We start from the raw sequence: 27,204 nt of genomic DNA, 5'->3' as shown, positions 1-27,204 counted from the left end.
CCTCTTGTTGCAAAATATGAGCGTGTTCACATACTTGTGCAACTGGGGGGCATTATTCCAATGCGGTGATTGCTCAGTTGCTGTTTAGGTTTCCTTTGACATGCTACAGTTAATTTGTAAAAATGGCAATATTAATGTTGTTAATCACAAATGGTATTCACTATTTTGGATTTTTAATTAAGTACCCTGGGGAAAAAAAAAAAAAAACTTTGTTCACGTTAATAAATAAAACAAATTGTTGTTGCAATCGATTCAGTGCATACTGCTGTAATGTGATGATCTGAAATAGCTTCTTCATATTCTTCCACGTTGTGCAGCTGTCTGTCCTATCACATACAAACATAATGCAAACTTCAATCTCAACAAGGACGCATATCAAAACATTTTCTGGTTTTCAGTTAAAAGAGCTCATTAAAGTCATTATTGAATTGAGGAAGCATTTCATTGGCCTCAAGTAACGCCGTTGTATAACTACCCAGTAATACATTTCCTCTGTTGGAATAGCCAAATTCATTCGGGCTGCATGGCCTCATCAGACAATAGAGTATAAAAAACGGTGACAGAGTTTCCTATTGTTGGCAGTAAGCATTCTTGGGTCTCTTGAAACACATGGTATTTGAATATTATTACTATAACAATAATGTATTATTATTAGTTGCAGTAATACCATAAATAACAGCTGTCTTTGATTGTTGTTGTTAGAACGATAAATAAAAATACTGTATCTGGATATGTGATCAGGCCGGCACCACCGTCAGATGGAAAGCATTGGCCTCACAGTTCTGAGAACCCGGGTTCAATCCCAGCCCTCCCTGTGTGGAGTTTGCATGTTCTCCCCATGCCTGCGTCAGTTTTCTCCGGGAACTCCGGTTTCCTCCCACATTCCATAAACATGCAACATTAATTGGACACGCTAAATTAATTAAATTACCCCTAGGCGTGATTGTGAGTGCGACTTTTTGTCTCTATGTGCCTTGCAATTGGCTGGCAACCAATTCAAGGTGTACCCTGCCTCCTGCCCGTTGACAGCTTGGATAGGCTCTAGCACTCCCCGCCATCCTTGTGAGGATTACCGACTAAGAAAATTGGATGGATGGATACGTGATCAGGTTACATGTAAACGGCTGAAAAATTATTTTGTGCTTGAAGAGATACTGTATACGCATCATTGCCAATACTTAACTTGTGCATGACTTGCAGTGAGCTGCAACTTCTGACTGCTGCTTCCTGGTTCCACTTCACAGATCTCCTCCTCATCACCAGCTGCGTTCTGTCAATGTGGTCCGTGTGATAAGACTCACAGACACACACACTGTTTAGTTTTTTATTTCTCCTCTTCTTTCTTTGTGTGCTGATGTTTGCTGAAGGCTCTTTTGAATCCACATTTTCATCTTTTCCTTCCTTTGAACTGGCTACAAGGCTAACATTGAGTGCCATCTTCAAGAGCACTTATCCGAAAATTGTTTTGTTTTCATTTACACACTAATATTTCATGTTGGTAGATTAAGTTCATCTTTTAGGACTTGTTGACTATAGTTTATTATGGTTAGTTTCTGAATTTGTGAATGAAAATATAAAGTAAGAGAGGAATGTAGTTATTCGACAGATAACATTGGAAACATGCTAGTAGAATACCATGCGTGTATGTTGAACAACTCCATGTGGTATTCCTAATGAGCAGCTCACATGAATGAAATCATATGTACCTGGGTACGTATTTATATTTGATCAGTCAGTTTGTGGCTGGCAAATTTGGTACATTGGCGCCACCCTTTGTAATATACTCAACAGTTACCGGTATTATGATCGAAGTTAAAAGGAAAATGGCAGGGTATTATGTGTTAATTGTTTGTATACAAATATCAGGGTCATTGGTGTTCCTGTACATCCTGTCGATTTGGTAATTCAACCCAAAAAAAATTGAGTATGTAGTTCTGAAAACATTTCTAATCAAGTCGTTCAATTGTTTTATGATGTCACAGTCAGGCCTATGGAGTCTATACAGGCAGCATTTCTATGTTCTTCACAACGGGGCATGTTAACTTTGGGTCACCTCATTCCATCGTGACTACATGGGTAAACGTGTACAAATATGAACATACTGTAACTGCATACAGCATTCTTGATTGGAGCAATTATCTCCTTGTCTTTGAAAAGTAAAAGCATGCAAGACAATATTGACAGCGGAAACTGACCTTTCCACCGGGAATCCTTTTTGCATTGCTGTGTATTAGCTGGGTTTCATTTGATTTGTCAAAACATCTCCATCCATCTGGAATTGATTTAATATTTTTTCTGTTCATATTTTTTTCTTAATAACTACTCAATACAATATTATAGTACTTATAATCACGCATATTTTCATTTCTAACATTAATAACAGATAGATTTACAGTACTGTAAACAGAGTATTTGCTCCGTATTGATTTTCTTTTTTTTTCGGGTGGGTAGGTTTGCCGTTTTTATCCCTTTTAATTAATTTTGTATTTACTTGGATTTTGTCTCTTAAAATTGGCTTGATGATCCAAAACATTTAAGTGTGACAGGAAGTAAAAATTAAATCGGGTAAGGGGCAAATATGTTTTACATGACATTGTACTACATTGTACAGTACTTACATTGTTTTTCGGTGAAACAAAATTGAATTACAAAAATCCAACTTTGGTGTTTCTCATGCATATTCAATTTAGTGGCAAAAACAAACCCTCCAAAGGTATTGGGACAGTAAGGTCAATTCATTTCCTTTTTATTGTGTACGGAAGACACACTGGTTACAGATTGAAAAATTCCAGCTTTTATATTTACATCTAGATGTAAAGCAACTCAGGACGGAGCATCTTTTGTCTGAAGCTACCCACTTTTCAAGTGAGCAAATGTATCAGAACATTCATTATTAAATTAATTTAAAGTGAATAACTTAATATTTGTTGGCAAAGCTTGTGACCAGAATGAACACATCTACACACACACAATGTGCATTGCTGGATATGATTAAATGAATGGAGCTGGCGAGCCTCCTTTCAAATATCTACACAGTCACTTTAATTCTCACCAGCATTCTCTTTCCCAAGCAGCCTGCTGAAATCAATCTTTTTATGGTTTAAGAAATGTGATCAAGTGTACAGTATACTCTTTATATAGCATCCAATGCTATAGAGACTCGTTGTTCAGGGCATTCATATATAAGGTCACTCAATGTGCCAAGTTGCATCAGCACCGCTCATTTTTATGGGATGGTCCGGTCCAGTCGGGTTCGTCAACGTTGCACAGGGTGCGTCAGGCTTTTTAAATTAAAATCACAACTGGAGTGGTCATGTTTAATATCCACTGAACTTACAACCCTAAAGAGACACCGGTACACCGTGGCATGTGTTACATAACTATGTTGTTTGCATTAGGGTTTAAGGGCCAAGGGTATCATTAAGTGGAACGTACACACGCGCGCACGTGCACTCACACACACTGAAATTGCAGCCATCTGACACCAAACCGAAGTGGAGCTTGATATGATTAAATCTTACTGAGTGATTAGATAGACCCTCTTAAAGCTCAAGCCTTGACACATCAAATGATACCTTCAGCAGATGTTCAACGGTCACACAGACTCGTAAGTTAGTGGCCGTTTTAGTATGTGAATTAACTGTGGGTTCATTCTCCCTGGCAGGAATTTAAAACACGATTATATTTATTACTGTTTTTGTGTTGTAGGCCTTGAGGGTTTTGGCTCAATGTCTCACCTTGAAAACAAGCTAGTGTCCCAGTATGGTGTAACACACTCCCCTGATGATCGGTACCCAGAGGAATGAAGTACAAGTCCATATTCAAGGAGTCTGGATGTATTGTAGCCCTGGTGTGGCTTCTGTGTTTTATAAAAAGTTCAGGATTAACCTAATCTGGTTAAGTGATTTGAGTCCACTTCCCGTGCTCTTAGACAGACAGATTAATGAGCATTTGAAACAAAGGTAGCATCATATAGCCAAGGGACGAGTTCCTGCAGCAGTCAAGTAGTAGTCTTTAGTGGTTCTTAGTGAATCATATCTTGCAATGTAGGCCCCATATTGAAAGTGTTTCTATACTGTCAATGGAAAACTTAATTAGATGGCAATGCAATTACAGCTGCACTTCTTGAATCTGTTTTTAGTGGTACATCCCAATTTGATTGAATTTCAAAATAAGCATTATCAAACAGTTGGAACCAATTGAAAGAATAATAAACTGTAGGCGCTAGGCTATCAACGCCTAGCTAGCTAAAATATTGCGCAACCAGCTACCATTCAACCCCCCTACCTGAAGTCTCTTCAGCCTCATTGTGAAAAAAAAAAAAAATGAAATCTTTTAGAACCCGGGGATTAATTGATTTATTTTCGCCATCTGATCAGCCATAATTTTAATGCACATGTCCAACCATCACTTCCTGTCCTGACACTCTCGCTTTTCAAAAGCCTTCCATTTCCCTCACTTTCTTTGCTCCTCCCACTCGGATTGTGCGTTTACACATACGCAGCCAAGTGTTAATGTGAGTAGAAGGGATCAGGAGCTCAGGGTGATTGTGATTGAGGCAAGCATGCGTGTGAGCGTGCGCGAGGGCGTGCGCGCATGCTGGTCTCGGTGGGAGGGTAATGGGTGCTTTGTAATGTATTGCTGTCACTGACATCGTCATCGCAGGCCACTTTTCACACACGCACGTACCCAGTCACAGAAATAGCTGATCCTCACATTATCCACACAGCACAGGCAGCATTCCTGACTTCTGCACCTCACAAAACAATATCGCTATACTTTGGACCCCTATTACTGGAGTTCCGTTGAGACCGCTGTCAGGACCCCTCCTCTCGTGAACCTTTTTAAGCCCTGCTCCTCAAAATGGAGCACAGGGGAGGCTCTCGTCGGAGGGGTGAGTTTGTTCATTTTTTTTATTTTACTTAAAACTATTACATTCATCCAATAATACAGGTGATATGTTTATGGTCCATTTATCTTTGTGGAATAGTTTGTCTTATTGTGTAGGCCTTGATTTTGTGCATTTGGTTTTATGATTCTTGATTAAATGATTTTCCTTTGAAATTATGAAGAGATAAAAATCTTTCAAATATTTTGTAATGCTGCTTAGAAATGAATAAATGGACAAGAGGGGAAAAAGTTTGCATCCTTTCCTTTGGCTTTTTGAGATTTTTGAGATTTTGAATTTCCAGCCAAATATGTTCTACCATAACTGTCTGCTCTTTAGTACCCTCTAGACTGACATTATGCATAATCCTGGTTTAGAAAACAGAGTTTGAAAAAAAAATTAATTGACAAATGATTAAAAAAAAGAAAAACAAAAATATTGGACTGATACACATGAGCTTGTGAAAGACATACAACTCTATCCTGGCTAAAAACTTGCTAATGATGCCAACACCAAGGTTGAACCTAAATCCTAAATTAAATTTGATCTGGATAGGAATGATTTTTGATTGTTAATATGTGGGAGTTGTCACGTCTCGAGAATGCTGAGTATGTTGTCCCCTTGTAGAGTGCACCATGAACTAACTCCGGCAGTGTTAGGCAGCTTAGGCATCATCAGAGTGCACAGCTTAGGCGATATAAATAGGATGCCTGGTCATTTATTACCACAGTGACCAGAGAAGCTGACCTGTCCATTAGCAGATCTTCAATGTTCCCACTACGTGATAACGAAACTGTACCAATCAGTAAGCATTGAGAAAATGGACTTTGCCCCGAGCCTGAGCTAGTCAATATCTCTTTTAACCAGGAATATAATCATGAACACAAAACTAAAGAAAAACAATACATATTATTGGGCATGGCTATTGGATGTCTTATTACGCGGAGCTTATGGTCTCGATGGAGGACTGTAGACTTCATCACTGTCCCCGCTGCGGCTAAATGCGCAAAAACTGTGCAGTAAGCCGAAATGCTGTCAGCCATCAATAAAGTGTCTTTTAAAATGTGTTTTTAAGTAAATGCAGCATTGCAGCAGTTTAAGATCTTATTAAAGAAGTACAGTATGATTATTCTGGGATGTGTTCTGATTCCAATTTAAAAAATCTGATCAACTGATCGCATTTCCACGCCCACTCGAATCCCAATTTCGGTCACCACCGATTCGTGTATAGCTCTAGTTGTCAGGTCCTGGACGTATCATGCCTTAATGTAACAAGACTGACAGTAATGGAAACATACTTTACATCCCAGTTTTGAAAGTGAGACTCATTTCAATTTTTTCGGTCAGCACCATGGTTCCCTGATGCTCATCTGCACAATTTAAAAATTCTTTTCAAAATGAATGAATACTGCCGTGATGCATCCATTTTGGTTTTTTTCTGTGTGCCAGTTTGAATTATACCACTTGGACAAGTTATTCAAACAATAGCATATTTTAGGGTTCACCCCATGCACACTAGCACAAGAGACTCATAACCCAAATTGAACATGTACAAGGTAAAAGTGTGAAACCAAACACCAACTACATTTTTCCCTTAGCAGTTTTTTCTTTCTTATACACGTTTTAGAAGATGTTGATTGTTTTCACATTCCTTTTTTCTTTTTAATTCTGAAAGCAGGGGTCCGCAGGATCCCAATCACCAATTTTTTGACTGGTGTCAACATCTTGCACTATTTATTGTTTTGATCAATAATGCTAATGTCACAGGACGCATTAGGGCTTTTCTAAGTAACTGTTCTTGCTGGGTGGTTGTTAATAACTTGAAAAAAATGTTTCAATCATACCTGAAATACATAGCCATACTACTTGTCTGTAGCATGTATTTAAAATTGTTCAGAAACTTGCAGTTCTACAAGGTACTCTCAAGCTGCTTTATAAAAATCATACTTCACATTGCCATTTAGAGACAGGAGAATTAATAACCTCTTAGATGCTTCATGATGAAGACATAAATGATATGAATCTCTTAATACATTTCAATAATCTATTACCAAATACTGTAATGCAATGCTAGTGGAACTAAAAAAACAAAAGTGCAGCAATCAAATGTAATTTGATGCATCATATATTGTCCACGTCTTGAAGTCAGAATTGTTGCGTGTATGCACTCCTCGTAGCACTTCCCGCAAGCACAATCAATGCAGTGTTTCCCCAAGGTTTCGAATTTACTTGTGGTGGTGGATAGGACGGTGTAAGCATTCAAAATAATCTAGTCAAACAAAGGTTTGTGACCGATTCTTCGATGTTGCACATATGCAATAATATCATTTCTGGTTAGCTATTTTTATTTAATTTTTTTCTGTGAAGTTTGAAGTATATCTGAGTGCTTTGCTGTCAGTGGAGCTTGGAATGAGACCGTTCGATCAGATGGCAACTATGAAAAATCATCACATTTTCAGATAATACGGCTACCATATGAGCATTTTTTTCTGCCAAAGACTCAAGGTTTTGGTCCTCCTGATTTATTGATTGAAAATGTACTCCCTCGCTTCACTCTTTTCTCAGTTTCAACTTTCTGGAGTGTCATCAATGTCATTGTTTTTAGTTCCAAATTGCCTGATTCCATATTTACAATAGCAATGGTAAATGGACAAATCATAGAAATGCACTAATATATGAAAAAGGCGCTCCTACTAATCCCCATGGAAGTGGCATTTTTTTGGTCTTTCTTTCTTAGTCACGCTCCACTGCTCATTATTAGATCCGTCATTTAGTAAATTGCAAGGCTAGCTGGGTCACTAGGACTTTTGCACGTTGTTCTATGTGTGTGTTGACCGGTAGTGTTAAAACCGCTGACACCGCACAGCATCTGTCCTGTGTTTGTTCTTATGTCTTTGTGTATCGTGTCAGTTTGCAATAGAATGTATGTATGCACTGTAACATCTCAAACTGTCATCATGACTGTTTTATATTATAGCTCATTCAAGTAACATACATGTGTTAGAAGTATGTTACTACTGTTTTTAGGATATGGTCCATAGCCTGGTTATCTCATAGCCACTGTTGTTAATGTCCTTTCTTTGTGTTAATATCACATTGCATTAACTCTAGGGTATTTGTTCTCCACTGACAGCCTTTGTTGATGCTGGCCCTTTTTTTGCTGGGTCTATTACATTTGTAAATGCCACTCAAGGTCATCAGAAAAGTGAAACCATGTAGAAATTTTTGGGTATGCTAACGAGCAATCAGATTCCTGCTTTCTTAAGAGCATAATGTGACCACTGTGAAGTGATAGGCACGTGTCATATTACAAATGTGCTACATGTCATATGAAAGCTGCATTGTATTGATTTGAAAATATTGTGTTGTGAATTCTGATGTCATTGACCACTGCTCTAAAGTGCTGCAGAGTACAAGGACAGAGTGACTTTCCCTGTGATTACACCAGACTAAGCCATGGTGCAAGCCTCTTATTCCCTGTGCATCTCCATCAAACAGTAAAAGATATCCATTAAATCCCCACTGCAGTCAGACTTCTGCAGTCGTTAAAAAAAAAACCACACACATGGTATGGAGCTCGTTGATAAAACGTCTGAATCCCTGAAAAGCTAAGCTTTTTCAGGATTTGGCAGAAATAACACGCCTTCTTCTCTTAAATTATGGTAAACAAATAAGCAGACAGTTTGTTTGACAAATGTTGAAAACTTTAGAAATTAAAAGGTAAAAAGACAATCATTTCATTCAATTTTGGTACATGTTTACATTATATTTTACGTGTGCAGAAAGCAGGTTACATTATTATATGCAACATACGCTTGTATTTTTTCTCTATAAAATAACTTGCATTGACTTAGACATAATATTAAATGTTCAAGAAATCTCTGAAGAAGTCATTTTCATTTTTTTTTTTTTAAAGATAGTCCTGTTGCCCCACAGAAATAAAACAATGCTTATTTTTCTATGAATTCTCAGTACTAGTAAATAGTCATCTATTTCTTCTTGGATTTATTTTACTGATCATTGTCGGTCGTGGTGGTGGAGGATGCTCAATAGCATAGGGGTATCAACAGTTTTGTGCATGTGTAGTCGTGCTTCTGACATATTACAGAAATTTCAATGAAACCAAAATCTCTTATCTTGTAAAAATGAAGGGCAGTGTTTCATTGGACAAATCCAACCAGCCAGCTATTATCTGTACCACTTGTCATCTTTAGGATCTTGAGTAACTTGAGGCCGTCCCAGTTGTCTTTACGCAAGAGGCATGAAGAGACAAACAAGCATCCACCTTCACATACACAACTTGCAATCATGTCTTCAATTAACAAGCAATTAGCTCTCCAAAGACTGGAAAAAACCTACACAATTCTTAAACTGAGATTTGGATCCCGACACCACTGTGACAGAAATGTGCCCATACCTTGCCAACCATTTTGCCCAATATTCCATTACCTGAATTCACTTGGGCTTTGTGATCTGAATCCATTATCTTGACATTGACATTTGAATTGCATCATTTCCTTGTTAGTTGTATATCGTTACGGAGATTTAGGCATACTGCATACCCATTTGCCTCCTGTTGAAAAAAAATCAAGTTTTTTTATTTCCTTCCAACTTCTTGACCCTCCTCTCTCTTTGTCAACCATCTCCATGTCTGTGTGATGGCTTGGATTTACTGTAAGTAGCAGTGTGTGTGTGTGGGGGGGGGGGGATCTTTTTGCTCTATGCCACACACAGATGGAGCCCTGAAAATCAAATCTGTGTTTTGTTTCTCTAGGTGACGGTGTCCCAAAAGAAAACAGCCCCTTCATCAACAATACAGACAACGATAAGAGCAGCAGCTACGATGGCACCAATATGGCACTTTTTGAAGTACGCTCTTTTATATATATTATATTTATATATACTGAAATATACACAGTTACACATAGAATACGACTGAAGATATTTGTCAATCATATTCATTCAAATCAAAGCGTGAAAATTATGTGTTCTTTATTAAAATTGCAGCATAGGAATTTAGGAATCATTCAAACACGAGACGTGAAAGCAATTAAGTGTTCGCTCATGTTATTATTTTGCATTTTAAATCTTCCTTTTAATTTTGCAGGAGGAAATGGACAGCAACCCCATGGTGTCATCACTTCTCAATAAACTGGCAAACTACACTAATCTCACCCAGGGAGCGCAGGAGCACGAGGAGGCAGACGATGATGAAGGCACCAAGAAGAAAGCTGTCAAGGTGAATCTGTTCTATATACATTTGAATATTAAGGGGGGGGGGTTTCTACATGGGCAATCATTGTGTAATTTGTTGACCTGAATAACGTAACACAATCTATTACCAATAATCTTATCTTTTCTTGTTTTTATTTTATTGATCTGGGTGTCTTGCACATTCTTTGTTTGACTTGTGACCTTGTTATATAGATCATGAGACCTACCATGAGATCTACAAAGTGTCTCTGAAGTTCATTACTGAGTCAGCAATCTTATGTGTTTTGTTATTTTTTATACACCAAGCTCTTTCTAATGAGGGTCTTTCAGTGGTCTTAACTTAGTACTCTCCTTTAAAGCCTTTATTTATTTGCCTAACCTTACTTTCCCTCTTTTCAGAGCCCTCAAATGGGAACCTTTATGGGCGTCTATCTCCCCTGTCTCCAGAACATTTTGGGAGTCATCCTTTTTCTTCGCCTTACCTGGATAGTTGGCACAGCCGGCATCTTGGAATCTCTGGCTATTGTCGGCTTGTGCTGCTCATGTGTGAGTATTCAAACAAAACCGAGGGGATTCGTATTTCAGCTGCAATATTGCTGCATTACAGATGTAACAGAAGCCCCACCCTTTATTTGCTTTTTACACAGAAGCCAAAGCATTTTATTCCAGTTCACAGCAGGTGTTTGTTTCATTAATGGACCAATACATTTTCTGGGTCAATTATCCATCCATCCATATTTAGTAACACTCAAAACATTCCTCTTCATCATGCCGCTGATATGGTGACATGAAACTAAGATGACACCTAACAATTGATCACCAATTCCCCACATTTTTAGGACATGCAACAGAGATACAAACAGACTGGAAGAATCACAAAAAGGAGTACAAGTGGACATCGTTAGACCTTTTTGGGGATCAAACACCTGTTGTGAATTTTGGCATTCAGAACCTTGTTAGAGAACAGCAATTTGTTTGATTTGTCACTAAAAAGTTGGATGTGCATTCACTAGTTTAGAGAAGGAAACAACAAAGTAAAGGTTATAGTGCATTTTTGGTTCATTCTGCAATTTTGCCCAAAAGTATTTACACCTTTTCTCTGTCATTACGTGCTTGGATGGAACCAATCTTGTTCACATCTTGTAGTCTACCTTCAAAGTCAGAAAATTATTCGGTCTAGTTTATACTCCCATTCTGTATTTCCATTTTATTTTCAGTGTCAGTGCCCTTTGTACAGAGCGGCGGAAAAACATTTAACAGGCAGTGAAAAAGGGGCTACTGACAAGATGACAAACTAATAGCATTCTGGCCTCACGCTTAACATTTGTATTTTATCATCAGATTAAGTGCAGTCACGTGCAAGATTATATAAATTCAAGTGCATGTGTTTCTGTCTGTCTTTGTGCCGTAATGAAAAACCAACATTTGCGCTCGATGTGCTTAACATAATCCCTCCATGTGCAAAGTGTCAGAACTACTGCGATGTGGACCCTCATACCCTTGCAGACATTTCCCAATCCCGCGTCAGACAATGGATTACCTCAGATTAATCAGGGAAAGTACAGAAATCTTGTGTATAATCTCAGCTAAAAGCTTTCTTTTCCTCCTCCTTGAAGGAAAATTATGGCCAGCTGCATTCGCCACAAGTGAAATCAAATGATTACATCATTACACAAAACCCCATACTTTCATTTTGTCATTAAAAATGCGTGTGATGTATTGATTTTGACAAAGAGGCACTCGGAAATTGTAATAGCCATGGATATGCGATTTAAATCATGGGTGTGGCACTTTAGTGAGGCGTAAACTCTCGCTGCATAGATTAAGTGCATTTGAAAGGAGCCCCGTTTGCCACATCATTGTTATTACATAATACCTGCTGAGTTTAGTCAAATAGAGTAATGTTCATTTTCACTGCTTGGACCACTTTGGGTACATACAGTATCGACATGGTCAACCCACTGGCAGGTCATAGTTTGTGCTGTGTAGTCCAGCAAACCTCGAGTGAGGGGGAAATAGAGTAAAGGTGAAAGCAAATGTCAAAGCTTTAAGATAATTTATTTTATTTATCCTTGAACAAGACATGGTTACTGGAACTCTTCTGTGTCATGTTAAATTGTAACCAATGCTTAAAAAATGTAGAGGAGCAACAATGTAGAACAACAAAATGTATCTAGATTTTTTTTTCCATCAAGTAACTTGCTTCATTAGGAAGTTTTTGTTCTTGTACAAAATACACTAAAAGAATGAGACACCACATATTGCTCATTTGGCAGTTGAATCCCTGCTACGTAGTAAATTTGAAGTACAGAATGAAAAAGAGAGAATAAAAGTGCTCAGTGATCGAAGGTCAACTCTGTTTTGTTCACAGTTTTTATAAATTTTATTTTTCATGAATAACATCAGTGTTACATTGGAATAGACATGAAATGTGAGACTTTAGTAAAACAGATTTTTTTTTTTTTTTTTTTTTTTAGGTTATACTCAAATTTCCTACTACTTTGTGGTTTATTGAGTTATTTCTGGTAGAGTGCAGGTATAGTTGTATAGCTGCTTTGGATTTAGGAGGAAGTGAGTGGTAAAATTAACAGCTAATTGGCTTTACTCCAGCTTGTCTGCTGTTTTAAACCGGATGGTTGACGAAGAGCTAGAGGTTTATCTCGGTCGTGGATAGTCACGGCTTTCCCCCTTTTGTGGTCCGCTTTGTCTTTTTGTTCTTTTTTTTCTACTTTTTGTTCTCTATTATCTCACCTTCATGTGTTCACCTCCCTCTTATTCTGTTTTTAAGTCAAGTTCACCTCCATGTCTCAGTTATCTTGTGCCCTGTCCTTCTTTTTGCGAAGCTGTTGGGCAACTCGCTGACGAAAATGCTGGCTACACAAGGGCTGATTTCACAGAAAAGCTTTCATCCATTACCAATCCAAGCGGTTTAGAGCATAATCCTTTAAGATGTATTTTAACAGACTAAATGATGGCTTAAAACACCCAAGGACCCCAACTCTTATGTATTATATCACCATCCTAGCATTGAAAATGTATTGACAACATCAAGGTGAGAGCTGAATGTTGTAGTTGAAAATTTTTCAACCATTTTACAGATACCACAGTTCAATCATGAATAGACATAAAATAAAACAAAACAAACAATCAATCTAGGTGTTTTAAATGGAATGGCTACAGAAATCCCCACCATGTATAATTGATTTGTGGTTTTGTTCCTGTCGTCTCCTTACAGACCATGCTGACAGCCATATCCATGAGTGCAATTGCCACAAATGGCGTTGTGCCAGGTATCTTGCTTACTTCTTTTATTAATGAATGATAGTTTAAAATGTTTTTCCAACTTCAACTTCAACTTGTTCCACAGCTGGAGGTTCGTACTATATGATTTCCAGGTCTCTTGGCCCTGAGTTTGGTGGAGCTGTAGGTCTCTGTTTCTACCTGGGTACAACCTTTGCTGGCTCCATGTACATCCTCGGTACTATAGAGATTCTTTTGGTGAGAAAACACACCGTACACTGTTATCACAAATTTTCGAGTTCTATGCTGAGCTGCAACATGTCTCGTCTACCCGCTCAGACCTACATTGTGCCTAAGGCAGCCATCTTCGTGGCAGAAAAGAAGGAGGATGCAGTTGACGCCCTCCTGAATAACATGCGCGTCTACGGCACATGTTGCCTTACACTGATGTCTGTGGTTGTGTTTGTGGGAGTCAAATATGTCAACAAACTTGCCCTGGTCTTCCTGGCCTGTGTCATTCTCTCCATCCTTGCCATCTACGCCGGGGTCATCAAGACCATCTTCGAGCCACCTGACTTCCCGTGAGTCAAATTTACATCAGTGCTTAAGCATGCACAGCTGCCTACAAACCACAATTTCAAACTGTCACTGATTTCGGCTGTCGAGCGAGTTTCATCAGTGCCTTGTAAAAAAAAAAAAAATAGATTCATCTAACAAAGTTAGATGGACATGAGTCATGTAGCTTCTCTCTTCTTTCATGTCATAGGGTTTGCATGTTGGGAAACCGTACCCTGCAGAACCACAACTTTGACAAGTGTCTTAAGATGGACATGATCAATAATGTGACGACCACCACCCAGCTTTGGAAGCTGTTCTGTAATGGGCCCGAGCTCAATGCTACCTGCAACGAGTATTTCCTCAACAACAACGTGACGGAGATTCAAGGCATTCCTGGACTTACCAGTGGCGTTATTTCAGGTGTGAACACAACAAATTTGGAGTGTGAAAATGTTTGTTGCAGTCAGTGTCATGGTACTTATTTTGTAGACTACTGATGAATCCCAAATGGGATATAGTGTGACTTTTTTTACCATCATAAAATGCAAACTTTTAGCTCCTCACTCACAAAACTCCATCACTTGATCGTGGTTGTAATTAAATTTAAAAAAGAAAGATTACAGTGACGATGATGGATTTCCTTGCAGGGGATGTAAATGCAATGTGATTCTTTTATTAAATGCATGGCAGGGCTTTGTTTCTCAATGTTTGTCCAACTCCTTTCAGAAAATATGTGGTCAGAATATGGCCCTTTGGGTATGTTGGATGAAAGCAAGAAGTTACCATCTGTGGGAGGAAGAGAGCCCACCCAGGACATCTACCTGCCCTATGTCGTCAATGATATTGCCTCCTTCTTTACACTGCTTGTCGGGATCTACTTCCCTTCTGTCACTGGTGAGAGTGGTACCCACCGTAAACGCATAATGCCACTTGTGCAGTTGTTTTTACTATTCAAGATTGTGATCAGCATTGGAATTTCTGCTTTTAGATTTTTACCTTTTTGTTTTTGTGACCATTCAGGTATCATGGCTGGTTCTAATCGATCGGGAGATTTGCGGGATGCCCAAAGGTCCATCCCAGTTGGAACCATCCTGGCTATATTTACCACCTCTGTCATCTGTATCCTTTTTTTTTCTTTTTTTTTTTTTTTACTATAATACTGAAACTAGTTAAGCTGATGACCACTTGAGCATACATATTTTTCTTACTTGTTTTATAGAGTCCAATGTCCTCATTTGTATAAAAGAAATCACCTAGCCATGCACTTTACCTTTAAAAACATCTGTTGAAAAAGTGAGTCAATGACTTAGATCCTAGATATGTTCTTTATTATGTAAGCGGTCTTGCTGCAAAGGGGAAGTGTTCATTGAGTTCATTGAGTGCTAAACACTGTCAAGCTGCGTAGTGTGACTCACTAACTGCATCGAACCATTACATCATCCTTAGTGCCATGTGGAGTAGAGAATATACCCTCCGACTCTGCAACAGTTGTTTTTGGTGGCGGTTCCAAAAGAAAATGCAGCTTTTATTTCTTGTCACAGTGATGTAATGGTTCGATTTGCTGGTCTTATATGTCGTTTCCATGAGAATCTAGAACAAGTTATTGTTTGAAAAGAGTCCCAACGTACTCTACCTGAGGAATTGTATCACCTGTGCATGTGAAAGCAATGTATTCTTAATAGTTTGCCCCAGATATCACCTGTGTCGTGCTATTTGGTGCCTGCATTGAGGGTGTTTTACTTCGAGACAAGTAAGACTTTGAAACACATGTTGCAATAATCTGTCCACTTTTCAAAATCTGCTTTATTTGACATTTTCTGCAGACATGAAGCTTTATGTTCATGAGAATTTTATCCTCATATGTAGAAATATTTGCTCTTTTCTGATGAGTTGCAAGTTTGTTGCAAATCATATATCCTTTGTGTTAAACCATTCATTTGCTTTCTCCTCTTGGTGTCATGTGAGCTAGAACCTATCCAAGCTGTCTTTGAGCAAGTGGCAGGACTGGTCGCCAGTCAATTACAGAGTCCATATAGACAAACACATTCACAATTGTTCAATTTCAAACCTTCAGTCAACATGCAATTTTAAACCTTCAATTCACATGCAAATTCCACACAAATAAGTCCACAGCCGAGAACTGAACCCAGAACCTCTCAACTGTGAGTCCGACTTAATTATGTGTTGGGGTTAGGGTTAGGCTAACACATCGAGGCTCTTATCAGGTCAATATTCAGGTTATGAGATGATAAAAGACACAATTCATATTTGCAAATAAGGTTTATGAAAGAGGTACAACATTTAGGCTCATACATCTGTTTTGGGTGTCTTGTGAAAAAAAACAAATGCAAATCAAGTGTTCCGCAGCTACATTGACCTTGTTTTTACTTTAGGTTTGGTGACTCTGTCAAAGGCAACCTTGTTATAGGCACGTTGTCTTGGCCTTCACCTTGGGTCATTGTGATTGGCTCTTTCTTCTCTTGCTGTGGTGCTGGACTGCAGAGTTTGACTGGTGCCCCACGCCTGCTCCAAGCCATCGCACGAGATGGGATCGTACCTTTTTTACAGGTGAGGGACAGTGACCCTTGTGCAGTCAAAGCTGACAAGCACTTTGCTTTTCAACTTTGCCACTTGCAATTTTAGGTGTTTGGGCATGGGAAAGCCAATGGAGAACCTACCTGGGCTCTCCTGCTGACTGCTGGGATTTGTGAGATAGGAATACTCATCGCCTCTTTGGATGCCGTAGCTCCGATCCTCTCCATGTGCGTGTCTTTTTGCATTGTTTCTCATTCCACCTTCTTGAGCCTTGATGGAGTCAGCCATACAATGGGAATCAAGATGATGGTAATATTTAACCTACCTCCTTCCTACAGGTTTTTCCTCATGTGCTACCTGTTTGTCAACTTGGCCTGTGCAGTTCAGACTTTACTGCGAACGCCAAATTGGAGACCGCGCTTCAAGTATTACCACTGGTCAGTGTTCTATACTTCAGGATATTTAGAATCTACAGTATTGTGAGGTGGTGAGTTGTTATGAAGTCCATTTAACCTTGTCAGAGTTTCATTCATTGACGTTCCCAATGATGTGTTGCCAGTGGCCTCTTTCACTTTCAGTCACACTCAGACATGAACACATTTTCATTAAGATTAATTCCACAACAAAGGCTGCACACAATACCAGTCCACACCCTTGTGTCCTGAAAAATGTCATACCCTTTTACTCCAGTTTTAAGCTTCTCAGCTGTCCATTCCGAAATGGGTTTGTTTCTCCACTAATGAGGCAAAAAACATGACACCGGTTCTATAAATAGAGGGAATTTGTAATTAGTGGATGAGAGTTGTTAATTGTTTTTCTTTTTTTCTTACACAGGGCTCTGTCTTTTCTGGGAATGAGCTTGTGTCTGGCTCTCATGTTCATTTCGTCCTGGTATTACGCCATTGTTGCCATGGCAATTGCTGGCTGCATCTACAAATACATTGAATATAGAGGGTGAGAAAGACTTGTAATAGAATACGATTTTAAAATGTATTTAAATACTTTGTATCCCCTGCAAAATATGTCTTCAGAGAGTCAAAATCGAGTAATACTTTTTATATTCACCAATGCCGTAATACATGATTGCAAGTAGACAAGCTAATGACTGTTGGTAGAGAGTTTCTAGCTTCTGGACTGATGTGCATCCCACAGTCTTTTTACGTTTTTTGTTGAAATTTGCCTGCATAGTTCTGATATCTGAATATTCACATCTCAAACGAGAAAACTTTCATCTACGAGCTCTATTTTTCAATTGATGAGAATTGTGGTGCCTTTTGCACAAACATGAGGTTAAACAGTAATAGTAATTCTGTTATTGGTGCACTTTACCAGGGCAGAGAAGGAATGGGGTGACGGCATCCGCGGCCTCTCACTTAATGCAGCCCGTTTTGCCCTCATTCGTCTTGAGGAGGCTCCCCCACACACCAAGAACTGGAGGTACAGCATATTCTGTGTTAACATCCGTATATCAATGTGGTGTCTGTTTCTGTGCTAGACAGGGGTAAATAAAATCAAGACAAGAATAGGCTCAGATTGAATTTGAGTACTCTCGTTCTGCAATATCTAATTTAAACAGACTGATTTGATGAACCTTGATCCAGACCTGTTCTGGCATGCAGACTGAAACCAACAGTCCAACGTATTGCTTTGGACCCAGAGCAAATTCTGACCTTTAAGGAAAATTTGCCTCCTAGTATCTGTGATAGTGTAAATATGTATTAATTGATTTGCCTGGTACAGTTAATTACAAATTGAAATTGAGCCGTCCCTTTTTTGTAGCATGTCCTGTTAGTAATGTTTCAAAATTTTTAAAGCCATGGAACTGATAGGTCTTCTTAAATATTGAAACTAAACAAAATGCAACGAAAAGTGATGTATTTCTTCTTTTTCACCAATCCAGGCCTCAGTGTTTGGTGCTGCTGAATCTGGACTCAGACCAAGCAGTCAAGCATCCTCGCCTGCTGTCCTTCACTTCTCAACTGAAAGCAGGGAAAGGCCTAACCATTGTAGGAAATGTATTGGAGGGAACATTTCTCACCAAAGAGGCTGAGGCTAAAAAGGCAGAGCAGGTACCAGAGAATACTCCAATTAAAGAGGGTATTCATACACAGAGTATATTTTTTCATGGGGTTTTTTTTGTAATCTGTAATCCTCTCCAGAACATAAAGTCTTCTATGACAGCAGAGCGGACCAAGGGTTTCTGCCATGTTGTCGTTTCCTCCAACCTCAGAGATGGAGTCTCTCATCTTGTCCAGTCAGCCGGGCTGGGAGGCATGAAGCATAACACAGTCCTGATGGCCTGGCCGGGAACCTGGAAACAGTCCAATGACCCACAGTCATGGAGGAATTTCATAGGTACAGAACCAAATGCTGAAAGTTGGAATAGACATGGACTTTTTGATCTAAATGTGATCAATTCAATTATTGTGAGTGTATAGTATGGAAAGTGTGGCACGGTGTGGTAAATGGGTAGCACCCCAGTCATCTGGGTTAGGCTCCAGCGCACCTGCTACTCTGAATTAGCGATGCAGAAGAAAAGTGATTGATGGATAGATGGATTTAAGCAAACTCTTGGAATGCTTCTTAATCAAGGTTAGGAAGGTTCTCATCAATGCTTTCACCCTGCATGCCATCCAGAGACTGTGCGGGAGACCACATCTGCCCATCTAGCCTTGCTTGTAGCCAAGAACGTGGACACGTTTCCGACCAACCAAGACCGCCTCGGCGAGGGCACCATCGATGTGTGGTGGGTGGTTCATGACGGAGGCCTCTTGATGTTACTGCCCTTCCTGCTGCGACAGCACAAGGTTGGTTAAAGCATGACCGTGTTTTAAAGGGGCTCTCTCAAATGCCTACTCACCCGGGAAGTGTAAACCTACACAACCAAGTACATTCTTGTGATCTGCCTGTTTCTGAAGATGTCTTTCAACAGGTTTTTTTTGGATTTTCTTTCCATTTTGATGTCACAATGATATCTACACTAATTTTCTCTAGCAATGACTCAACAGCTCGGTGGGGCATAATTATTTGTGTGCGCTGCATGGGCCATATACGCGGGGCACTCATTCTGCCCAGTGATTTTTGCGACTTGATGATTAAAAGATGTTCCTCTGACTGAAAATACAATTGATGCTTTTGTGGGAGTTCAGATTACTTTTCTTGGAAAGTAAAATGTAGATTTGAGGCTCAGAACAGCCCCACGACATCATGGTAACACCAAGCAAATTGCATGTTGGCACAGCCTATAGTGGAATGTTCTCCTGCTATTTCTGTCGGCGACAAACCAAGCTCTGCTGGAAATAGTGAAAATTCACAAGTAATTCACGCCCCCTAAAAAGGATTCTTATTGCCTACTGATGCCACAAGATGCCAGCAAATCATTTGAACCATTTGTGCACAGTGTAGACTTCTCATTTGTTTACTGCAATCTGAGTTACATCTGAGTGTAAATTACTGTAGTAATGACAATAGCCTTGCTTAATATAAATGAAGTAAAAACAGGGTCACGCGCAGGCATATGCAAGTGTAAAAAAATCTGTCTTATGGGTAATGCTAATCATGACAACTGCCACCATACACAATAAAATTAAACATAACGACTTAAATTTCATATAGTAATGTAGTGTTTTAGAGTAAAGTGACGCCGGAACTTAACAGGCTGAATGCCCAATTCCTAAAATGCAAGCACATAAAGCCCATTTGTAATACTTTAATGTTGTCTTGCCTTCGTCCTCAACCATTCTCCCTCAGGTGTGGAGAAAGTGCAAGATGCGCATTTTCACTGTGGCCCAGATGGATGACAACAGCATCCAGATGAAAAAAGATCTCCAGACGTTCCTGTACCACCTGCGGCTGAACGCAGAGGTTGAAGTGGTGGAAATGGTAAAACTTGTTTGAGTAGTTCCCATGAACGGCTGTATGACACAAAATAACGGCTCTTGAAATCTGTTTTACATATAATGAGGCAAAGTTGTTTTTGTCTTTTAAATTAGGTTGAACTGATGAAATTTGAAGCTCTGAAAGGTCATCACTGTGACTGCTGTTGATGTTTTGTTCTCTGTGTGCAGCACGACAATGACATTTCAGCCTTCACCTATGAGAAGACTCTCGTGATGGAGCAGAGGTCGCAGATGCTGAAACAGATGCAGCTTTCCAAGACTGAGAGGGAGCGAGAGGTAAGGCTCAACCGTTCCTAATTTTGTCGCGTTCTTTACAATTTGCAAACTGAGTGAAGAAAGCTCTTTGATTGCATGGTTGTGTTTTGGCATTTTTCTTGCTGTTGATAAGTAGCAAACATCCAGCATCCTCACATCCGATTTATTGTACAAAAATATGCTGTACAATCAATTAAAAACAACTTAATGTCTCAACTTTATATCCATCATCAATATCAGTGTCGCTCTTTGAAAGTTGGCCCCTTCCCTTGTTTATCTGCCTTTCGGGGCTACGCCGCATGACTCAGATTCAGAGTATCACTGATGAATCACGTAACTCAATCCGGAGGAAGAATCAAGGTTCTGCCGAGGGCACAAATCTCAGTCGGCAGTCCTCTCCAACAGAGGACACGCAGGAGGATGAGGTAGTCGATGTTGTCAACCCTACTGTCCCTTAACGATTGGTGGCCCGGGCTTCACAAAGTAGAATTTTTGGCTACAATTGCCCTTACTTGTCATTGAACTAATTTTCCACGTTGATTTGTGTTTTCAGCATAAATCTTTAATGTCCAAATATTTACAGGCAGTATTCAAATGGGTTTAAAAATGAGTTCTGCACTACATTTCCTGGTATAGTCGAAACCAGAGAAATTAATTATTTAGCGTGAACACAGCCTTTTTGTAGGTTTGACCGCAATAGTACTTTCAATCAAAATATATAATGACGCTTTCAAAGTTAGGTCAGATATGCTCAGTTTCACAGTTATCATTTTTCATTGTTTTTCTGTAGTCGGCCATACTGAGCTTTTCTTAGCATTTTGTTCTCGACTGAACACAAGAAGACCTCTGTTGTGCTTTGTGAATGCCAATGTGTCACATCCCAAGACTGCAGCCCAAGCCCTTATTATATCCAAAATCACCTCAAAATACCCTCATGAAAGAATGGACAGCATTGTTCAAAGATTTTTATGTCAAATACAATTAGCAACATCTCAAGTTGATTTGTGCTAATTTGTTAACCTAAATGTCAACTTTGTAAATAGCGATCCGGTTGGTTTAACCTTTGTCTGACCTGACAGTACTGTCCATTTTATCAAACACATTTCCTCCACCCACCAAATTGTAATTATAATTTACTCACAGTCAGCATGTTAGAGTTTGTCAGGGCAATGTTGCCATCAGCAACACTGCATCATTAATTTTTCTCAAAATAAAAGAAAATAATGGGTTGAAATAATGGTGATTGAGGCCCATTATCTTGTGTTTCTTTAATATTGTATTGTGGTTTTGTTTGATGTGTGAAGTACTGTTTTAGAATTGCTATAAACCAGTGTTGTCCTCCTTAGGTTTTTATTCCCTCACTACATTTTACCATTTTGCATGTGTTGCCATCTCTTTTTGAATTGTGAGAAATCATCCACTCTTCCCATCATTCTTTCAAACTTTCATCCTTCTCTGTGTCTTTCTGTTTGTGCTACACGATCCATCTTTTCTCATATCTCATCTTTACTGATGGACTGCCTCTCTGCCAACCCCCTGGCGTATCTCTTCAACTCATCTCTCTCTGGTAGGCCCAGCTCATCCACGACAGAAACACGGCATCCCACGCCTCTATGAACGACAAGTCCGAAACTGGCCCTGAGCAGGTCCACATGACCTGGACCAAGGACAAGCTTTTCACGGAGCGTCATCGGAACCGCGAGTGCAATTCCAACGTGGCCATGCGAGATCTCTTCAACATGAAGCCGTAAGTGGCCTATAGATGATGCACGGAGGCTTAAAATGCAATACATTTAATGGAACGGTTGCTTTGACACACAGTAAATGTATCAATGCACAAATTATAAATTGCTTTATGTTATTGAGGATTACTGCACTGTACTTTCCAACACAGACTGGTATTTTGGGGAAATTGAGTTATGTAATTATACAGAAAAACAACAAATTAAAACCTCGTTTGATATATTGGACAATATTATAAGAATCGAAACCTCTTAAATTGTGTCTATGATGCGTTATCTTTGGTACCAAATGTAGAATTTGGAACATCCATCCATCCATTTTCTTTGCCGCTTATCCTCAAAAGGGTCCCAGGGAGTGCTGGAGCCTATCTCAGCTGTCAATGGGTAGAAGGCGGGGTACACCCTGAACTGGTTGCCAGCCAATCGCAGGGCACAGAGACAAACAGCCGCACTCACAATCACACTTACGGGCAATTTAGAGTGTCCAATTAATGTTCCATGTTTTGGGGATGTGGGAGGAAACCCACGCAGGCACAGGGAGAACATGCAAGCTCCACACAGGCGGGGCCAGGATCGAACCCGGGTCCTCAGGGTTAGGGTTGTGAGGCCAACGCTTTACAAGCTGATCCACCGTGCCTCCCCGAATCTGGGACACCTCCGATAAAATAAATAATTACGATTTTACCTCTGACAATCCATGGACTTCATGGTCATTTCCCACCAGGATGTAAAGGAACCATACATAAAACATAACAAATACAAGTTATCTCAAATTCACATGGCAAATGCATTCAATTTTTTTATCCTCCTGAGCTGAAAAAGGTCAATAATAAAACAATCTTGTGTGACGTTACACATGGTGGGTCACATTGTGAGATCCGGACCTCATTTGCATATTTTTGAAGACTTGGGCTGGATTATGAACTGTAGAATAGAAGGGGTGTTCAGTTTTAGCAGTTCTTTAGTATTGTAGACAAATTCATACACTCCACAAAAAGAACAGACCAGCAAAATGATACCAAAAAAAATACCTTGGTGCATGGAGAACTATTTTTTTACCCCCATTTTACTGAATACAGATCAAAATCATCAATATGATATGGACAAAGGTTCTGGTTGATTCCAAAGCACCTTGTGTGGTCATGGTGATAGTTTAAAAAAAATAAATAAATCATGACGAGAGGGGATGGGGACAAATTTGCATGGCATGAGAATTCAAGCTGCATGCGTGTGCACTTTCGGCCATTTCAGTCTTTGTGCACGGCTCAGCCCACATGCACACTAATGTGGACTAACTCCATGTCTATTATTACCTTAAAAAAAAAAGACATTTCTTCTTTTCCACGACTCGCTAGTTCTCATACAAGTCATCTTCGAGTGTCGCCGTGCACCTTGTTGGAAACTTAGAAGCTTGCATAGGCACTAGTTGCATAGTGGCGCTGAGTTTAGATGCATCTAAAGCCTGTCTTTGTTCTGTCACATTTTTCTTGTTCTAGAGAGTGGGGGAACCTGTAAGTTGCATTTTTATTTGGCCTAGGAATGCATGCGTGTGTCTGCTTCTCCGCGCAGTGTCCTTCAGTTTGTGTTTGTGTCGTGTGCATGCGCATCCCTTGATTAACTCGCCTAATAATGTGACTGTGAGCAAAATTATGTTTTCCATTCCCCATTTAACAGAGTCTATTAAGATTATTACTTTTCTGTTTTAATTGGTCCTAATATGTAACAAGTTGGACCTAAATTTCCCATCCTCCCACCCCCACGTTGGTCACTGAAAATTACTGAATTCAAATTTGGTGGTCTGTTTCACTCCAATGGAAAGCAGAATGTTGCTAATATGTCAGCATGCGCATTAAAACTATTACTTTTATTTTTGTGTGTGTTTGTCTGGCGTCCACTGTATGTTAGTAATGGTTGGCCTCGAACATTTTGTCATCCACTGTTTACCGACTTTTCTGAGCTAACATACAGTATCCATCCATCCATTTTCTTCACCGCTTATCCTCACAAGGGTCGCAGGGAGTGCTGGAGCCTATCCCAGCTGTCAACGGGCAGGAGGCGGGGTACACCCTGAACTGGTTCCCAGCCAATCGTAGGGCACATACACTATTTAAAAGATATACATACCCATGATGACTTTGTTTTAAACTTTAAATTGAGTTAAATGTGGCGAAAGTCAATATTTGCAATGCTGACACATTTTCAGATCTTGGCATGTCAAACAAGTTTCATGGCATTCATTAAAAAAATTATTTAAGATAGATGCTCATTACATCTCCGGTGAAGTGACACACTTGGGGGGGGGGGGGTTTACAGATAAAATAAATACTGTAGCCACAGCTGTGAAGGGTCTAATGCATCGGTGATCGCTTTTATGTTCTTATTTTTTCTTTTTATTGGTGCTCCCTCCTCACTGTGATCCTCATGTTTGTCCAGCCTTCTTTCTTTCTCCTCTTAAATATTTGACTGTACTTTAAGTTTCGATGTTAAAATATTTTTCCCTCTTGAGTCCTCGCTGTGAAAAGTGTTATATAAATCAGATTTACTTGCTTATTTTCCTCTCAAACTAGGAACCAGACCAACGTCCGTCGCATGCACACGGCCATCAAATTGAACGAGGTGGTGGTCAACAAGTCACAGGGAGCCCACCTGGTCCTGCTCAACATGCCCGGACCACCGAAGAACCGAGGAGGCGATGAAAACTGTATCCTTTACGTGCACCTTTTATTCTCTGGCTAAGACTAAATTTTTTATTTTGAAGTCACTTCTTCCTCAATGCTTCAGGCATAAACCTTGGAATTGTACTTTAATTTTTAATTATTTTATTTTCAAGGGGAATAGGAAGAGAGGCCTGCTCGGAGTAGGGAAATCCATAATTAATTCCACCCAAAGAAAGGTTTATTATTTCCCAGGAGGCCACGAGATGGCCACAAAGCAATATTTTATATTACACAGTGTTGTTAAAACAGTGAATAAGTGATTTTTTTCAGTAAATAATGAAGTAAAGCTTAATTGGTGAAGAGAGCATATTTTTTTCCCCTCCCTTTTTTTTTTTTTTTTTTTTTTTTTTAATTAAAGAGCTAAAGTAATGAATTGTGACTATGTTTGGGAACACCAGAGCTGCCAAATGTGGCTGAGTGTTCATATTTTCTTCCAGAAATCACTGAAGTTTGACTTATTACAGCCGGATATTGTTTAAAAAAAAATAATCCATCATCTGACATCATCGTCATCATCATCTGCAGCTCCTTCACTTACTTCCTCTCAGATATGGAATTCCTCGAGGTTTTGCTGGAGGGTCTGAACCGAGTCCTACTTGTCCGAGGCGGTGGACGGGAAGTTATCACCATTTATTCTTAAGGGGAGGGGGGAAAAAAGAAAAAAAAAAAAAGAAACCAACTCCCCCCCCGTTCTGCACATTATGGGCTGTCGCCTTAGATACCAGTCACCTGGCATTAATTTTGAAGGGAAGGAGGACGCTCAACCGGGTTGTTATTGCGACGTGACAACGGAATCACTCGTGATTGATGGTTAGTCAGCAGGACTTCGAGGCAGGAGGCAGGAGGGGACACGCGACGGGCTCGTGAACGAGCGAGCACAGCGCCACGCTCACGCTGGGGGGCGCCGTGCACCCGCAAACGGACAAAAATAGAGCATAGACACTTTATATTTTTCATTCAACTCTTGAGGTCGTTTTGTTTTTTCACCTCCTTTCCCTCGTTGTTGTCATGAGGTCGATTACTCACTGTTGACAGATGTTGAACCTCGTAGTCTTTTTACTCTGGGAGGCACGAGAAGTTTGTCTCCCCCCACCCCCCCCCCCATCCCCCCATCCTCAGTAGTGAAGTGAAGCATCGTGGGTAGTTGTTGTGCTGCGCTTCTGTGATTGGTCGTCCCACCTTTTGCTGGCTTTTGTAAGCTATTTAACTACTCACACAAACACACTCGTCTATATCATCTAGTAATGGCCCTAAAATCTATTTATTATATGCATTCATCATTTCTTCAATGACATCAACATTGGCCTTCACTGTAAACAAAAGCACAAATTGCATCATACACAGATTTTTGCACTATCCATAATTTTGAAAGTTTGCTACGTATGCGTTGTTGTTAGGTCATGTCAATATTATATAGTTACTGCTCATACATGTATATTTTTTTAACATATAATTTACCAGGTGAAAAGGATTCGAGCTTTGAGCGCCCGGTTGAGTTAGCTGAATTGTTTAGCTCAGTAGATTGGAAGAGAAAGTGCCAAAATCATTTTTAAAAGAAACTGTGGAAGTCTTAATGGTCCCCAAAAATTGAAATAGAATGATCCATCACAAAGAGAACAGTTTCTTTCATCATCTGTTATTCAGGAAATGCAATTTTTTTTTACTTTTAAGCAAAAAAAAAATCATAATAATAATAATCCCAGTTTCTTCTGAATAGCAGTATTTTTTTTAATTGATAAAACTTGCATTTTCCTGCAGTTCCTCCCAGGAAAATGTTAAAATTGTGAGTCCAGTGGTTATCATCACATTTCGTTTTGTTGTGTTCCGTTGTCGTCGTATGCCTGTATAGTCATGGTTTCTTGTCACTTTTTTTTTTTCTTACGTGAACTGAAGTTCTGTTACGTTGTGTGTCTTGATTTTTATCAAAAGCGGAAGGAAGGGGAAGTATGTGCAAATGAAGACCGCTGCATTTTATAGTACAGCTGCTTGTTTTTTGTTGAACCCAACAAACTTTTAAAGCAAACAGGGTAAAACATGACACTGTTACAGTCTTTCCTTGTCATTTCTAGCCTCACAAAGAAGAAATAAAAAGTCTAGTTTTGAGAAATTAAAACCAAGATGATCGTGGTGACGTTTTTAATTGTTTTTCAAATATA

The 27,204-nt window shown here is 39.5% G+C and overlaps 1 protein-coding gene across 3 annotated transcripts in view; it reads left to right on the top strand.

The window, feature by feature from the left end:
* Positions 1 to 25,723, top strand: part of slc12a7b (solute carrier family 12 member 7b) — a 38,381-nt gene extending 12,658 nt beyond the window's left edge. For 2 of the 3 annotated variants that reach the window (XM_061805935.1, XM_061805937.1), the window contains exons 2-25: positions 9,663 to 9,757; positions 9,996 to 10,127; positions 10,502 to 10,648; positions 13,338 to 13,392; positions 13,470 to 13,600; positions 13,682 to 13,923; positions 14,109 to 14,320; positions 14,627 to 14,794; positions 14,921 to 15,019; positions 15,593 to 15,650; positions 16,294 to 16,468; positions 16,544 to 16,662; positions 16,774 to 16,872; positions 17,270 to 17,389; positions 17,768 to 17,872; positions 18,336 to 18,504; positions 18,595 to 18,790; positions 19,073 to 19,242; positions 20,186 to 20,317; positions 20,503 to 20,610; positions 22,161 to 22,336; positions 23,828 to 23,842; positions 24,899 to 25,032; positions 25,597 to 25,723. In XM_061805935.1, coding sequence (XP_061661919.1) covers positions 9,663 to 9,757; positions 9,996 to 10,127; positions 10,502 to 10,648; positions 13,338 to 13,392; positions 13,470 to 13,600; positions 13,682 to 13,923; positions 14,109 to 14,320; positions 14,627 to 14,794; positions 14,921 to 15,019; positions 15,593 to 15,650; positions 16,294 to 16,468; positions 16,544 to 16,662; positions 16,774 to 16,872; positions 17,270 to 17,389; positions 17,768 to 17,872; positions 18,336 to 18,504; positions 18,595 to 18,790; positions 19,073 to 19,242; positions 20,186 to 20,317; positions 20,503 to 20,610; positions 22,161 to 22,336; positions 23,828 to 23,842; positions 24,899 to 25,032; positions 25,597 to 25,688 — 3,149 coding nt within the window. In that variant the 3' untranslated portion in view covers positions 25,689 to 25,723. The remainder of the gene's footprint in view (positions 1 to 9,662; positions 9,758 to 9,995; positions 10,128 to 10,501; positions 10,649 to 13,337; positions 13,393 to 13,469; positions 13,601 to 13,681; positions 13,924 to 14,108; positions 14,321 to 14,626; positions 14,795 to 14,920; positions 15,020 to 15,592; positions 15,651 to 16,293; positions 16,469 to 16,543; positions 16,663 to 16,773; positions 16,873 to 17,269; positions 17,390 to 17,767; positions 17,873 to 18,335; positions 18,505 to 18,594; positions 18,791 to 19,072; positions 19,243 to 20,185; positions 20,318 to 20,502; positions 20,611 to 22,160; positions 22,337 to 23,827; positions 23,843 to 24,898; positions 25,033 to 25,596) is intronic. The other variant, XM_061805936.1, reaches the window with a different exon arrangement.
* The last annotated feature ends 1,481 nt before the right edge of the window (positions 25,724 to 27,204 follow it).

Source organism: Syngnathoides biaculeatus, chromosome 19 (genome assembly GCF_019802595.1).
Source record: "Syngnathoides biaculeatus isolate LvHL_M chromosome 19, ASM1980259v1, whole genome shotgun sequence".
NCBI lineage: Eukaryota > Metazoa > Chordata > Actinopteri > Syngnathiformes > Syngnathidae > Syngnathoides > Syngnathoides biaculeatus.
This window is presented reverse-complemented; position numbering and strand designations above follow the sequence as displayed.